Here is a 15,640-nt window from a genome sequence, read left to right as displayed (position 1 = left end):
AGAAATTATCCCAAAGCCAGCCTTGGGCTGGCAGGATAGCTCAGCAGGTGAAGGCTTTTGCCGCTAAGCCTCATGACTTGAGTTTGATCCTTAGGACCCTCACCCTGGAAGCAGGGAACTGACTCCCTCAAGCTGTCCACTCGTGGGCACGTGGGTACGCACACAAATGTGAAAACATACACAGCCGGGCGTGATGGTGCACACCTGTAATCCCAACCAGCAAGTGAGAAACTGAGGCAGCAGCTTTCCTATGCCAGGCTACCCGGAAGACAAGACAAAAGCAGACACAGACTCCAGATAGACAGCTGCCTCGTTTTTACTGACTGATACTCCACTGCTCGGGCCAGTTCCTTCAGCCCATGCTCTATTGATGGGGCTGATGTCTCCAATTTAGCTGTTGTCCTTAAATGCCTTCCATCATTTTTGCAGATGAGGGCTCGGGATAAATTAGTAGGATTGCCGAGTCAAGAGGTGTGTTTCTTTCTTTTCTTTTCTCTCTCTTTTTTTTTTGTTTTTTGTTTTTTGTTTTTTGTTTTTTTTTTGAGACAGGGTTTCTCCGTGTAGTTTTGGTGCCTGCCCTGGATCTTGCTCTGTAGACCAGGCTGGCCTCGAACTCACAGAGATCTACCTGGCTCTGCCTCCCGAGTGCTGAGATTAAAGGCGTGCCCCACCCCCACCCCCACCCCCGGGCGAGGTGTGTGTTTTCTTAGGTAACCTGGAGTACCAGGTCTCCAGAGTTGACACTAGATAGGATATTGCCTATTTCCCTACATCCTGCCCAAATGACAGCATTTCCGACCTTTCTGTTACTACTACTACTACTACTGTCATTGAGACAGGGTTTCTCTGTGTAGTAGCTTTGGCTGTCCCAGAACTCACTTTGTAGACTAGGCTGGCCTCAAACTCAGAGATTCATGTGCCTGTGTCTCCTGAGTACTGAGACTAAAGACATGCACCACCACCGCCCGGCCCTTTCAATTATTTTGGAATAGCAACTCATGGTGACTTTATTAAGTATATGTAATTGTAATTTTTCTCCTTATTCTTCCAGTTGTGTGTGTGTGTGCAACACATGTTGAGGGTCGAACTAGGGGATTGATACATGTTGAGCAAATACTCAACCACTCAGCTATACCTCCTGCCCAAGAATTTTCTTGGCAGCTGGGCACACCTTTAATCCCAGCAGTTGGGAGGCAAAGGCAGGTGGGCCAGCCTGGTCTACAGAGCAAGTTCCACGACAGCCAGGACTGTTACATAGAGAAACTCTGTCTCAAAAAAGCAAAAGAAAAAAAAGAAGAAGAACTTTTGAAAATTCACTGCTTAAACAAAAAGCACACACCTTTACGAGCTAAGAGGACTGTGAGCTTGACACAGTTCTGCACTACATACTGAGACCCTGTCTGAAAACAAAAGCCAAAAGGGGTTCCCTGTCCATGTCAGTGCTCTGTTTTGCCCATTCTTCCAGACAGCCAGATCTCCAGAGCCCAGTCTCTCAAACCTCATGCAGCCACTCCTACCCTTGCCCCCTGAAAGACACTGGCAGTTCCAGGTGGGCAAGCTGCTCACTCCAGGCAGTAGTAGTAGTACCGGGAGCTGCCAGAAGGCGGCAGCAGGGTGCTGCCTGCTTGGTGTATTGTGGGCTTGGTTGCCTAAGCCTTTCCTCCTACAGAGTCTCCTTGCTGTTTCTTAAATTGTTTAGGATCACCAGCGGCTGCCTTGCTAGCAGCTTCAGGAGGCACACCCTGGACCTCCTCCCCCTCCAGGAACTGGCTGCAAGGATTTACATGCCATGGCCTAGGATAGCTTGGGCTTTCTTAATGACAGGGGCCTACTTCCTGCCTCTTTCGGCCAAATCTCCCACACCCTTTCCATGAAGTAGGAGGTCCCCAGGACAGGTTCTTGTCACCCAGTCTGCTGTGAGCCAATGACAGAAGATGAGCCAGGAGTTGAAGCCTGGGACAAAGGCTCCAGGGTCCTTGGGCCACCTTCCTCTGGCAAGGCTTAGCTAATGACCCTCCCCTCAAGTTCTGTCTGCTCACTTCTTTACCCAACACCTCCTTGAGACAGGGGGTTACCCTTTTGTTCAGGCTCTTTCTGGGGAGAGTGGCGGGGGGAAAAAGGAAGTGAGAAATGGAGCTTCAGAGATGGGTGCTGGCCTCGTCCCAGCTGCTGGCTTCCCTCACCCCCTGAAAGACACCAGCAGTTTGGGGCGTTAGCAGCTCCAGGTGGGCTTTGCACAGTGGCTCTGTAGGTACCAGGATCTTCAGGGACCGCCAGGTCCTCCCATGTCCTGAAGAAGCCCGATGGGGACTGAGTAGACATGGACGTCCGGAGCAGGGGCTGCTTCATTCCATTTTGGGCTGGCTCAGTCTGGCAGGGAGTACAGAGATTTCCTATATCAGGCTACCGGCGGCGAAGGCGGACTGCAGTTGTTTGGCTTCTGAGCAGGCTGGGGCCCCCCTTGTGAAGGGGTTAATCTTGTGGGGCAGAGCTTGCCGAAGCACCTAGGGGCCAGCACCTGCTGGCACTAGTAGGGCAGGGCCTGTGGGAAGGCCCCGCTCCTGGGGATCATTTCCCAACAGTGGGAATTTGCATACACACCAGTTTCCCCATCGGCCTCTTGGCTCAAGTGACCAGGAAAGGCAGCAGGAAAGAGCAACTGGGGCAGCTACTTGGAATTTGATCCCTTGCAGCATGCCTGGTGGCTTGAGCTTTGGTCTCAGGAGTCACATTCTGTCCCGGCCACCCTCTCCCGTTAAGCTCACACATGGATCCCTGTGGGTCAGGCAGCCGAGGCCCTGTGAGAAGGGTGGTGAGTTGCCCAGGGCTGCCCAGCTAGTGAATGGGACTTGAACTGGGGTCCGACTGCCACTAGCTAAGGTATCCCCTTGCAGTATCTAGATGGGTGGTGTGGCTTTGTGTCCTGTTGACAGGTGGGAGGCCAAGGCCCCGTGACTCAGCACCACCCATCTATGCTGCTTTCGTGGGCCAAGGGGACAGAGCTGGTGAGAGCTTTGCAGTTAAGGCTGAAGCAGGTCACCGAGAAGCAGCAGCCTTGCCTTTGAGCCTGGCTGCCTGCATTGCCCTGCCCGGAAGCTAGGTTGAGAAAGAGGCCTGGAGGCATGGCTCTGTGGCCGGCTGGCCCAGCTGAGCCGAGCTGTCGGGAAGCACGGGTACCAGGTCACGCATCAGCGGGCCCGAGCTGACCCTCTTCTCTTCCCCAGGGCCCAGCCCCATTTGGCACCTTCGGTGTGGATGTGGAGTCCTCGTTGGTTCTTGTCAGGGAACTAGCCGGGCCAGGCCCTGCTTCCTGACATTAACCACAGCCTGCTGGTACTAACGCGGCTGCCTGGCTGCCTGTGGGACCACCTCATTTGCCACCTCCACGGGACAGTTGGCAAACGACTTCAACTCTGGCGAAGGAAGCAGGCGGGGGAGTTTCCCACTTCCCCTTCCAGAGGACCCCTGATTCTCACGACCCTCAGGCGCCATTATGTTGTACAGAGAGAGACTGGGCCCTACTGAGTGGCTGAGCCAGAGGTCGTTATAGTTGTCTCTCTGGGAGGACATTTCTTCCCATATCTGCAGGGGCTTGAGTCACAGTAGACTGGTGTCAGATTTTGGGATAGGGACGAGTACTGAAAGCCCTGCCCCAGCCTGCCTTCCTCCGTGGGACCGTGGGCAAGGCACTCAGCATTGCCAAGCAGCTGATAATGAACCAGACGGTCCGGTATTTTAGCTTCCTATCCCATAAAGACAAACAGATGCCCGTAAATAAGCCTTTTAATGTGAGAACACATTGGGGTGTTTGTGTGTCTTGTGTGTTTTGTTTCATGTTGTTTGAGAGGTCGGCCTGGACCTTGCTTTGCAACCAAAGATGGCCTTGAACCCTGGCCCTCCCTTGTCTTCTTCCCAGATGCTGGATTGCAGGTGCATGCCCCAGCACCAGGTGCCCAGTCGTGAACTCCGTGCATGATTGGCTACATTCCCAGCTCCCTGGACTGCAAACTGTAGTTTGGTTGTAAAGTCTAAGTAAGGTTTTATGCTGATAAACCACCTGAGGAGGCTGGAGGAACCGCTTGGGACAGACATCTTGAGTGCCTGTGGGAGGGAGGCTTCCAGCCCACGCATGCCGAAGTACCCTATCCCTGCCTTAAGCAGGGACTTCTGAAAGGGTGGTCAGGAGCTGGTGGTCAGGGCCTCTGGGGTGACATTTTCTTCCTCAGTATCACAGCTGTTCTGTAGTTTTTAAAACAAAATATAGCTGTACTGGCCATTAAGTACAAATCAGAGGAATTGTTCACAGGTAGCATTATTAAAGCTGTAATTTTTTCCATTTTCCCTGTTTGGGGACTGTGTGACAGCCTAGTCTTTCATTTAAAATATTTAATACTCATGTTCATTTTTGAGGTTGGAGCAGGGAGGAGGAGGGAAGAGAAGTATCATCTTGCCTGGGCTTGTCTAGGCTGGTGAGCTGTTTGACGTGGTGGATGGGGTCAGTCCTGTGAACCCACCCACAAGAGTCACACTTTTGGAGGCCTCTTAATGAGCAGTTCTTGTGTGGCAGGAGGCAGGCCACACACCCAGCACGTATTATCTCACTGAGTCCTCATGACAAACCTGTAAGGTAGCTGCCATTAGTATTCCCATTTCATAGATGAGGAAACTGAGGTCTGGGAGGGACAGTCCCTTGGCTCCAGCTGGCAGAGTCAGTGGCAGGGCCTCTCCATGCTGCTGCCCCTACCCCAGCTCTCTCCAACCCTGCTCTGCCACCCTTGTTCTTTGGACACAGATCTAGGAGGAAGGCCCGGAGTGCAGTACCCAAGGGCTGTCTCACACCCACTTAGATTCCCCACCCTCTGGAGCTATAACCTGGCAGGTCATTTCCCTATTTCCTACCCTCAATTTTCGTCAGCATAGAAAAGGGGAACAGCCCCCCCCCACCAGGGTCACCCCATCCAGCTGAAACCTCAGGGTTCTATGATGTTATACTTCTGCTTCCTGTACCCGTCACCTGCTGTGGCCCAGGGACACCTCACCTCCTACCCAGGCTCAGCTCCAAGGGACCAGCCAGTTCTGGAAAGCCTCCTTTCTGAGGACAGGGAGTGACATCAGATGGCTCCCCCAGGGTGAAAACTTGAGGCCACCTGCCCTACTGGCCTCTTGTCATTCCAGGTTAGCTCTGCCCCCCAAGGACACCAAAGACAACGATCTCTTGCAAGGACTTTCAATATCCTTTATTTTTGTCATTCTTTCCATTTAAAATATTTCAATTTTTTTCCTGTACATAGCATACATGTGTCCTCCCACCCGTGGGGAAAGGTAATAGGTGTGGGGAGAGAGGGCCTTGGAGCCCTGGTGGGGTGACGGGGTAGGTGGACAGAGCGGGCGGGTGGGTTATAAGAAGCATCTTGCTTACTAACATGAAGCCTCATGCCCTGTGAACAGGGATGAAGCCGCATTGCTTGAGGGGGGCCTCGGAGGGCAGGCACATGGTGCCCAACTAGCCGGTGGTGCCGGCGTCCCAGGGACAGGGTGGAGGGTGGGGTCTAGTTCAGGCCTCTGCTCCCCCAGGCCTCCCTCCCCGCCCTCTGAGAAAAAAAAAGAGGGTTTGGGCATCAGCCACGGATGGACGGCCTGACCGGCAGCGTCTCCTTAAATGACAGAGATACAATGTGTATCAACAGGGTGATCGCTTCTGACCCATGCGGGATAGAGGTGCCACAGGGCCAGAACCAATCCTATGGTATCTTTGGTTTGAGGATTCTCTTGCCTGCTCCACTCGTCCCTCTGTCCAGCTTCCAGGGTGGGCCAGGGGCTGGGTACCGACCTGTGATGCCCAACAGCCCCTTGCGCCACCTTCTGGCTTACTCGCTGAGGTGCTGGGACTTGTAAGAAAGAATCTCGGCGGCCAGCTGCTGGGGGTCCAGGAGCTGCGGGAAGCGCCCCATCACTGCTTCTACCAGGTGTGGGGGAAAGACACCACACAACTTGGTGTACACACCGGCCCTTTCTTTGGCCCTTTCATTCGCCCTTCCCCAGGGGCCCCTGCTAGCTCCTGGGCTGGGTCTCTGGGGCTCCTGAAGGACCGGGGTGGGCGAGGGCAAAGGGTATGGCTCAGACCAGTACTCTCTGGCTGGAAAGGTGGGAAGCTGGGGCACATAGTCAGTGGGGACACTGAAGTGGCCAGCACCCAGGGGCTGTCTAAAGGGAGAAAAGGCAGGTGCTGCTGGCAGCTCAGACCCATAGGTATGATAACCAGCGTAAGGGCCCCGAGTAGGGCCCGAGTCCCCAGGGGTGCCTCCTCGCACCCCCCATAATTCTGACATCTGGCTCTCCAGGGAGCCAATGCCTGAATCAAGGCACTCCTTGGAGGTGTACGGGAGTGAGTCCAGGGTGTGTGGGAGCCACTCTGTGGGCCCCAAGCTGCTCCCACTAACAGGGAGGCTCCTGCCAGATGGAGTAAAGGTCTGTGTTGAGCCTTCTTGGTGGGGGCCTGGGGATGATCTGGCCCCCAGTTTTTTCCCATCCAGGCTGCCTTGCTCAGCTTCTGAAGACACAGAGCTGGGCTGAGAGGCAGGGGAAGGCCTCTGGCCACTTTTGTCCTTGACAGGGGTCCTGGGGGGTGAGAGGAAGGCATTAGCACGGAGCTCATCAGCCACAGAGCGCTGGGGGCGGCTGGGCCGCTCAGGGTGGAAGAACCGGCACTTGATTCCGTAGGTACACTTCCTCCCTGCAAGAAGGATGGAGAATGTCTCTAAATGGGTCCAGAGGGAAGAGGAGGCACAGGGACTTGGGGTTTAGGTGGCCTAGTACATGTGGTCCCCACAAGGAAGCCACCAGGGCACAGGCAGGCCTACCTAGGTGGATGGGCAGGCAAGAGGAAAGGTGGGGTACAAAGGGCTATTGAAGACAGAGCTGGGTCTCACCATAGGGACATGGCTGCTTCCTGTGTTCAGAAGGCAGTGGCTTCTTACGCAGGAAGTTGTCCAGGCTAGGCCCATGCCGTCCCAAAGGGTCATCAGGGGGCATGAACCTGCAGCAGATGAAAGGAACGCTCAGGAGAAAGAAATCATGAAGAGGGACAAAGAAAGGGCTAGATAGCCAGCCTTCCTGGGAAGAGTAGATCAGGCCCCAAAACTGCCTGTCTTCAGGTACCCCAAAGGAAGAGGGGATCCCTCAGTTCAGAGGGTATAGCTCAGGATTACCTTCAGGCATTCCTCAGGCTGGGAGCTCTCAGGGTACCGAGAGACCACAAGCTAACTGCATCCTGGGATGTACGCTGCCATAGACTTTCTTGAGAAAGCCATCTAGGAACTCATTGGGCCTATCTCAAGCTAGTGTCAACCCCCATCCCCCAAGCAAAGAGTTCTACTGGCCTCAGCCTTCTCTCCACTACTCACGTCACCTCCAAAAGTTGCAACCCAGACCATGGGCCCCGCAGAGTCCACCCCCAGTATCTCTCCCAGTCCTCCGGCAGTAACGCACTTGTCATTGACGAAAGAGTACATGAGCAGCCGCTCCTCGATGAAGCGCTTCCAGTCCTGCCTCTCGCCTTGGAGGTCCCGGTATGTGTCGTTGGAGACTACCACCCCGTCGGATTCGAAGGCCAGCTTCACAATGAAGCGGTCATCATAGCACACCACGCGCTTGCCACCTACACGCCTGGATGGCGTGAACACCAGGATCTTCTTCTTCTCGAGTTCCCGCAGAATGTGCTGGTCTGGGGGATGACAGAGGTCCAGGTCAGGGGCCACTGGGCATCTTGGGACATCCACAGGGCTCCATGTCATAGTGGCCGGACTCCAGAGGCTGTTCACACCAGTTTCAAGAGGACAGAAACCAGTCAGCCACGTGGAAACCGAGCGCACCTGTGCGCAGGACCATCCCGTTCAGCACGGGTGCCGAGCCCAGAGCGGCTCTTCCTGCTTCCCCTCCGACTCGTGTGCCATGCCTGTACCACAGGGGTCTAGGAAGAAGTGTCTTGGCCCTGTCCCTTATACACTCAGAACAATGCTCCCAGGCTTGTTCAGAAGAGGCCCAGAGTCCCCAGCCTGGCCCAGACCCGCAGACTTCCAGAGAAGTTGTCCGGTCACTCCCTCCTCCTCCTCCTCAAGGTGGGGGCTCTCGTGAGGGTGGTGGCCACAGCTCGAACATACCAAGCATTCACACTGCGCTGGGTCAGGCACTGCCGTGCCATCTCAGCTGCTCCTTCAGCAGTGTTTGGTGGGTACTGTCAGCACACCGCCACCCTGCCCCACTTCACAGAGGAAGAGCCCATGGCTCGGAGCATAGCTACTTAAGACCCTCGCCTGGGTTACTCGGGGCCAAGCCTCTCACCCCATCTTCTTGGACTAGCGCCCACAGTCTCAATCATGAAGCTATACTGCCCATCTGCCACTGGGGAGGCTGAACAAGGGACACCCCTCCAGTAGGATGAGGGAGATACCCCAAGGCTGCACAAGGTGACTTCTAGCCATTCCTGTCTGAGCTGGGCCGCTGAAGGTAGCAGGTGTTGGAAAAAGAGACTGATCCTTGTTTACAATCTAGAAGGTGCTGGCCCTATTCAGTGACTCTTTTGAGGAGCACCAGGGTCCCTGGTACAGTGAGGCTGTCCTCTTCCAGACGGCATCCATACCTGTGATGGGCACATCTGGCCGAGGCTGTTCCTTCCTCCAAGATGGTACAAACACGGTGATGTCTGTGTGGCCCCGCTCCAGAAACCAGTTCACAGCCAGTAGTATGCCCCGGCAAGAGAAGACTTCCTTGTTTCCGTGGCTGGCAGAAGAGGGACATGTCAGCTCACAGAGTGGCCAGTCTGTGGTCACCCAGGCTGGAGCAGAAGTGGGAAGTGGGCCATGCTCTAGCCCTGCTTGGCCTTGCTGGGCAGCTGCAGGACTCAAGCCCTGGCCCTCTGCCAGTAGGGCCTAAGGCCTTGTCCCTGGGCCGGTTCCCACAGCGCCTGGTGGCCAGCCCTAGTTGGGACTTTCCCTAAGATTCCATCTCAAAGTGTGGATCCACCCAGGAATCTAGCCACACTGGCTCCCCACGTAGAGGGGGAGGGTCAGGCCACTTGCAACATACCTGGGGGTGGGGAAAGGTGATGGGAGACTTGGGGATCCTGCCCCACCCAGGAGCTACAGGGACCACGGGACACAGATGTGCACACGTGGGCTGAGTCACCTCAACACTACATAGCAAGGAGGTACCAGCGAAGGAGGCGGGGGAGGCACCAGCCACGTAAAGCAGGAGAAAAAACCAGACTGTTCTGGATTAAAGTTCAGTCTGTGCACAAGGTCTTAGCTTGGGTCCCCAAAGGGTGCAGGGAAGGAGCATGGGGTGTCATGCTTCCACAGGAGTCAGGAAATAACAGCCAGGAGGCACTCCAGGAGCTCTTCCGGGTGAAAGTGAAAGGCCATCTCTTTTCCTCTCAAGAGGCCAATTCCCCGCAAGCCTGCCCTCCCTGCATGTCTGTGTGTCCTCTTCTCCCCCCTCACACTCTGCCCCCCCCCCCCCGCCCCAAGGAGGGTGTGACTCCTGGCAGAAAGATGGGCAGGAAATTGCTGGGGAACTCTGCTTGCTCACAAGGAGGGCTGGGGCGTCAGGCCTTGGCCTTCTTCTATCTAAACATGGCTTTCCTCAGAAGCAGCCGAGCTGGTTCCTAGGTTGCCCTGGTCTGGGTCTCTGCCCACACGCTTTGTGGACAGCATCTTTCCTTAGACAAGCCATTTCACAGCAGGGGACAAACTTCCCTAAGGCTTGAGGCTAAAGACAGCTGGTACGGTGGAGTTCCTGGAAGTTCTGAAGGGGGACTCCCTCCCCCGCAATCCCAGCCTCTGGTTAGCACCATAGTGAGCAACTCAGACTCATATTTGGCAAATAAAACAGAATAAATGTTACGCAAAAGAGGCAAGTCCATGGCAGACCACATCCTGTGGGTAGCTTTGGGGGAGTGAGAGTTGGAGCCCCAAGAGAACATAGAGTGGGAAGTGGGGTAACTGGAGGCATGGAGGCTATCTGGGGGGCGGGGGAAGAGGCTCCAAAGTCTAGAAGTCTTTGAATTGTAGAAGAAACAAAGTTCACCCCCAAGGTAGCACTCACACCTTCCTGGTTCCCTGACTCCCATGTAGCCTGCTCATAATAGAGTTAACACTCTCGGGGAGTTGCAAACCTGGCCATTCTATGTTCCCCCAGGATCATGAGCAAGCCCCCAAGAAGTACTGCAATTACCCTCCCCTTCCCCTCTGTTCAGATGATCCAGAGACTAAGTCACCAGGGTCACACAGCAGCCAGTGATCAGAACCACTCTGGCTGGCATTTAGGTACCAGCAGCCCTGATGGTTGGGAAAGGCACAGGGGTCATCCAGACCTTTCAGTGCTGGGAATGAAGACTCCACGACACGTACAAGTTCCCTGGCTAGTGCTAAGAGGTGAAAGCCGAGCTGGGGTGTGGGGCTACTGGACTGCCATCTTGTCTCTTATGGAAGACCCAGAGTTTACGTGAGAGAAAAGTAGTCTCTGAACTCAAGTATCAGTGATGCGCATTCTGCATATGGAGAGGAGGGGGCATCCTTGGAACCAGAGAGAAATGATGGACTCTTGGCAAATTCTTGCACTTCCTTCTGGAAGCCAGGTGACATGTCAAAACCTCTGAGAAGCCCTTCCTCGCTTTCCAGGGCAGGTCCCCGTCTGTGGCTTCACAATGTCCAGCCTTGCCCCATCATTCTGTTTCCTTCCCTGGGCACTCTCTTGTCTCCCCCAGATGTGAGGTAGTCATCTGCCTCATGGCTCACTGCCCTGAGTGTGCAGTGTCCACCTGTCCTCTGACCTCGCTATGTATTCATGGGCCCCTCCTGGACCAGCAAAGTCAAGCTTGAGGATCTCACGATGCCAGGGATCTTAGGTTGTGTACTGCCTCTGGGCATTTAAAACCACGGCTGGGGACAAGTCCACTCTCAGCAGTGCTGGCACTGGAATGTTCCCACAGCAGGTAGTCATAGCCCTATTCTTGGCAGAGAGAGCACTTGAGGCCGGAGGCCCAGAACGCCTGGACGGCTCATTCAGCTCACTGCAATGCAGGAAGCTTGGTTGGCCCAGGAAAACCAACTTCCTCCCACCCTCAGAGTCCCGCAGACCCACAGGTCAGGGCTCCCAGCCTGATGGGCTCTGTATGTGGAAGACTCCAGCTCCTGCCCAAGGAGAAGGCAGGGCTAGCCTCCCCAGGTGGAAAGAACTGCCTGGGCTGGGCCTAGCGAGTGGAGGAAAATTCCCTTAGAAGGAAACAGAGGTGAATTTCCCCACGATTTGCATATGGTGGGGGCTAGCTGGCCTGCCCTTGTGTGTGTGGGGAGCAGTAGGGTAGGAACCAAGCAGCTGCGGAGACAGGAAGTGTGAGGCTGGAATTCCCCTTCCGCGGCCACCCCAAGCTCAGAAACCCCCAGCAGATAGGCAGGCGGGCAGACGGGCCAGCAGACAGTAGCTGTCTGTCTCTTTGGTATCAGCTCTCCCCGAACCCCTCCACCACTGCCCCTCCTCCAGTCCAGGCCCCTCCTTCCCCTGCCCAGGACACAAATACACATAGCACATGGCTGCCCACAAGACTCCTAACACCCAGCCCATGACTCGTAGGGAAAGTCAGACCCCTCCTAATTCCTACCCTATTTCAGAACCTCAGAGAGAACTCCAGACTCTGAATGTACAAGTTTGACCCGCTGCCCTCTGGCACAGAAGCCAGCGATTCTCAGCCTTCCACCCAAGATCAGCCCATTTTAAAGATGTGAAGCTAGACCCAAAGGTGTAGAAGAGGGTGGGCTGCCCCCGCCCCGTGCACCAGCTAAGTAGGGCCAGGACCAGCTGGACAGCTCACATGATTGACCCAGCCGGGCTGGGAGTAGGTAGGCCCAAATGCCAGGTAGGGAAGAAGCTGACATCATTACAGGTTGGGCAGTCCACTTGGGAGAGCCCTCAGGGCAACTGGGAAGGCGACTTCCCCTCTTCCTGTTCTCTTGCTGGGGTCTCCCCTGGTCTCTGCCAACAGGAACTTTTCCTTGTGTGTGATCCACCCAGTCCTGACTCACCAGCCCGTTGTGCAGGGAACTGGGAGAAAGCAGGGCTGGAGGGTGCGGCCTGGATAGAAGGGAGAAGTCAAGGGCTCCTTAAGGTCAGAGGCAGCCTGGCTCATATTGTGCCTCCTCCCCACCCCATTCCCCGTGAGATCTGCCAAGGCGACAAGCACTGAGGTCTGGGAACCCCCAGAGATCAGTCCAGCCCAAGCAGCGTCAGTTCAGGCAATATAGATCCCATCAGGGCTCACGTGAGCCCAGAGCATCAGGCCACCTGCACACACCCATGGAACCAGATCTGGTGGAATCAATAGATTCCACCTGGTCAGGGCTAGGAAGCTCTCAATAGCTAGCTAACTAAGCCTCGCTTAGTCCCAGAGGACTCGGCCACTGAATAACAACAACTGTTTACTTAGGACTTGCAACTCTCTGTGGTCTTTGTATTTTCTCCCCACAAGGGCCACCTGAGAGGAAAGACTGACAGAGTCAAGAGATGGCTCAACCTGTTAAGCTCCCCGAAAGCTCAAGCACTCAGGTGAATACCCCCGCACTGTCCTGCCTCATGTCATAGGCAAGACTGGTCTCAGGGGAGAGTATGGTACAAGGTACACTCTGCACACAGAAGGCTGAGTTTCAATCCTTGCTTCCCATTTATCAAGGAGCATGCCTGGAAAAGGGTTTGAGCTCCCATTTTCCTTCTTAGGACATTCATGCAATACCCCAAGAAGTCTTAAGGCTTCAGGGAGCCTCCTGGCACATGGTGGGACCTCACAGAGAGTGTCTGCACTCCCTCACCAGTCCACAAAGCAAGCAAAGCTTCCCCCCCCCCCCCCCCCCGACCCGAAGGAAGAGCCACAGATGCTATTCCACAGGTTCTCTCCACAGAAGTGACACATACCTCATGGCCACATTGCTTCCATCGATGACCACAGGTCTCAAGTCACTGCCCTCCTTGTCCTCCTCTGGGAGTGAAGGTTCTAGAGAGGAAGGCTTGGGGGTGCTTCCGCCCCTGGGCACCAGAGGGGGCTGGGGACAAGGGTCTGTCGAGGCCTGGCACTCTCGCTCAGTAGCTGAACCATGCTTCACCAGCTCCCCCAGCACGGTGTTGGTGTCCGCTTGGACCCCCAGCTTCTGCAGGACACTGTGGATCTCGGAGGACGAGTAGCCCAGTTTTCGGAAAAAGTCCACCTTCATCTGCAACTCAGCAGAGGCCTCTTTAGCCTCAGGATCCTGGGGTGGTTGAGGGCGACCCCGGCAGCTGTGGCTGTCTTCAAGATCCCACAGACTCATGGTGGGGCTGGCTTCTTGGACAGGCTTCTTTCCACGGGGGTCACTCATATCTCAGATTCTTGGAAGGCGTCCATCACAGCTCCTATTGACCAGACCACAGGGTTAGGGGCAAGGAATACCCAATGTAGCTCTCTCTTTCTGCTTCTCTCCCCCACAGGATGAGGCAACATGAACCGAGGTGACACTATCCAAAGCCATCCTCACGTGCCAGCTTAGGCTGCGCTCTCAAGAGCTCTCGGCAAGGAGTTATTCTCATATGAGGGAAACTGAGGCACAGTCAGTAAGAATTTACTCAAGGTCGTCAACTCATAGTTTGTCACACAAAAAAAATTTGAACTTGTCTGACTCCACCCCCAAACCCGTCCTGATCCACGCCAACCCAAGGGACCCAAGAGGCAGGGGTGGGGCTCTCAGAAGGAAACTGGGGGCTGGAAGTGCGCAGGGGACTCAGGGGCTTCCCCGTTGTGGCCATCGCCTTCGTTCTTCACTCCCATACTAAGAGCCCAGAGCCGGAGTCCCATTCCAGGAAGGACAAGTTTCCGGGGTGACCCACAGGGAGAAAAGTTGCTGGGAGACTCTGGTTGGCTACCGGGCCCGGTGACGCGAGGCGGTCCCGGCTAGAGCCTCGCGCATGCTGGGTGCCCTAAGACAGCCCACTCCACTCACCAGGGTGAACTCGGCGGGGTCCCGGTGATCCGCGATGGAGACGCGGCCCGCGACCCCCCTGAGGTCAGTCCCATCGCAGCGTACCACCGGTCCCACCCCGCAGCACTCACTCACCCCGCCGAGCGCCGGACGCAGCCCGTAGAGTGTCCATGGAGCCAAGTCCCGAGGTCGGATGGCACCTTCGTAGCCGCGACAGGCGGGCAGGTGCTTTAAGGGCCGTGACGCGGAAGCCGGGCAGGGCCGCCGCCCCTTCCTGCTCCGCCCCGCTCCTGCCCCGGCCCCGCCCCCGGCAGACCCGCGCTGGTCCCGCCCCGTCCCTGACCAGACCCCGCCCAAGCATCCTTAGCCACGCCCCTGGCCCCTCCAAGTCTGGGCGGCCCGGAGCTTGTGCCACCCGACTGCTTAAGGGAGGCAGACTCTGCAGAAGCAGGTTCTGCGCACTGTGCAAAACCGGAATAGCACGGCCTCGATGGTTCAGCTCAACAACTTGACAGGTCCACCGGCCTGGTCCAGACTTCCAAGTGGGGCCAGAGCCATTGGAGGTGGCACCTTCCTGTCTGGTGGAGACCAGGACACTCCATTTCAGTTCCATAGCCTGTGTCTGAAGCCGGTTCAGAGATGCAACCACACTCGGGGCCAGAGACACTTTTCCTGAAATAAATACTTTCCCAAGGCAGGAGGGCACCACCACCACAGATGCACAGTGGTGGAGGAAAACCAGAGAAAGGAGGGACATTGACACCAATCTCCATGGGAGAGTTCATGAAGAGTGCTGGTAAGCACACTGCAAAACTCATCCTATCCCTCACTCTCAAGAGGCGACAGGTCACTGGTCAAGATCCCTCAGATGAGCACAGCCCTTTACTGCATCTGCCTGGGGCTTAGGTAGCAGATCCTTCTGCTCTGTATTTCCTTTGGGTTTCGTCACTCTTTCTGGTACAAGGTCAAGCTACACAGCCCATGCTGGCCTTGAACAACCCAGTGGCCTCCTACCTCAGCCTCCTGAGTGCTGCAGTTACAGGCAGGAGCTATCCTGCTAGCTCCATTTACCCCTGAGAGATGCAGAGAAGGCTGGATGGCCTCAGCCAGAGAGACTAAGACCAGGAGATCCCATTCCAGAGCACCAGGGACCACTGTCAGCATTCTGGGAACCATTGTTGGCCCAGGGCAGAGGAAGCCTGGCTGTGTGTGTGTGTGTGTGTGTGTGTGTGTGTGTGTGTGTGTGTGTGTGTGCCAGAAAAGAGAGAGGGGCAGAGGAGAGGGAGAAAGGGACCCCAGGACCTGCACATGGAGGACAAAGTCTTTTGTGTCACCAGCATGCTTGTATATAGGGAAACTGAGGCTCAGGAAGCCAAAACACTCAAAACTACGTGCTTATTACCGAGTATCAATACTTTAGTCATGTTACACCTGCCTTGTCAAATGTAGGTGTCTCCTAAGAATGCTGGCTGTTTAATAAAATGATTTTATAGTAAAAGACACTACAGATACAACTGAACATGTTCAGCCTAAAAAATGATCGCAATAATTTTATTGACTTTACTTATTTTTTTTTAGTTATCTTATTTATATGCATTGGTGTTTTGCATACCATGTGCATGTCTGGTGCCCCAGGAGGCCAG

General features: G+C 55.3%; 1 protein-coding gene across 3 annotated transcripts; it reads right to left on the bottom strand.

Annotated features, from left to right (window-relative positions):
- Positions 1 to 5,215: 5,215 nt before the first annotated feature.
- Positions 5,216 to 14,269, bottom strand: Zc3h12a (zinc finger CCCH-type containing 12A). Of its 3 annotated transcripts, XM_052715845.1 has the most exons (6): positions 14,133 to 14,269; positions 12,961 to 13,434; positions 8,639 to 8,778; positions 7,489 to 7,723; positions 6,930 to 7,036; positions 5,216 to 6,733 (listed from the first exon to the last, which is right to left on the bottom strand). In XM_052715845.1, the coding sequence occupies exons 2-6, from the start codon at positions 13,398 to 13,400 to the stop codon at positions 5,868 to 5,870; spliced, it is 1,788 nt and encodes a 595-aa protein (XP_052571805.1). In that variant the 5' UTR covers positions 13,401 to 13,434; positions 14,133 to 14,269; the 3' UTR covers positions 5,216 to 5,867. The 3 variants fall into 3 exon arrangements, with proteins under 3 accessions (XP_052571805.1, XP_052571806.1, XP_052571807.1); XM_052715846.1 differs by lacking the exon at positions 14,133 to 14,269 and having other exon boundaries at positions 12,961 to 13,889; XM_052715847.1 differs by lacking the exons at positions 12,961 to 13,434; positions 14,133 to 14,269 and having other exon boundaries at positions 7,489 to 7,812; positions 8,639 to 9,495.
- Between the last annotated feature and the right edge of the window lie 1,371 nt (positions 14,270 to 15,640).

The sequence above is a fragment of the Peromyscus californicus genome, unplaced genomic scaffold (assembly GCF_007827085.1).
Source record: "Peromyscus californicus insignis strain IS unplaced genomic scaffold, ASM782708v3 Scaffold_5__1_contigs__length_169319896, whole genome shotgun sequence".
Classification (NCBI taxonomy): domain Eukaryota; kingdom Metazoa; phylum Chordata; class Mammalia; order Rodentia; family Cricetidae; genus Peromyscus; species Peromyscus californicus.
The sequence above is the reverse complement of the archived record's forward strand: the minus strand, read 5'-3'. Positions and strand labels throughout refer to the sequence as shown.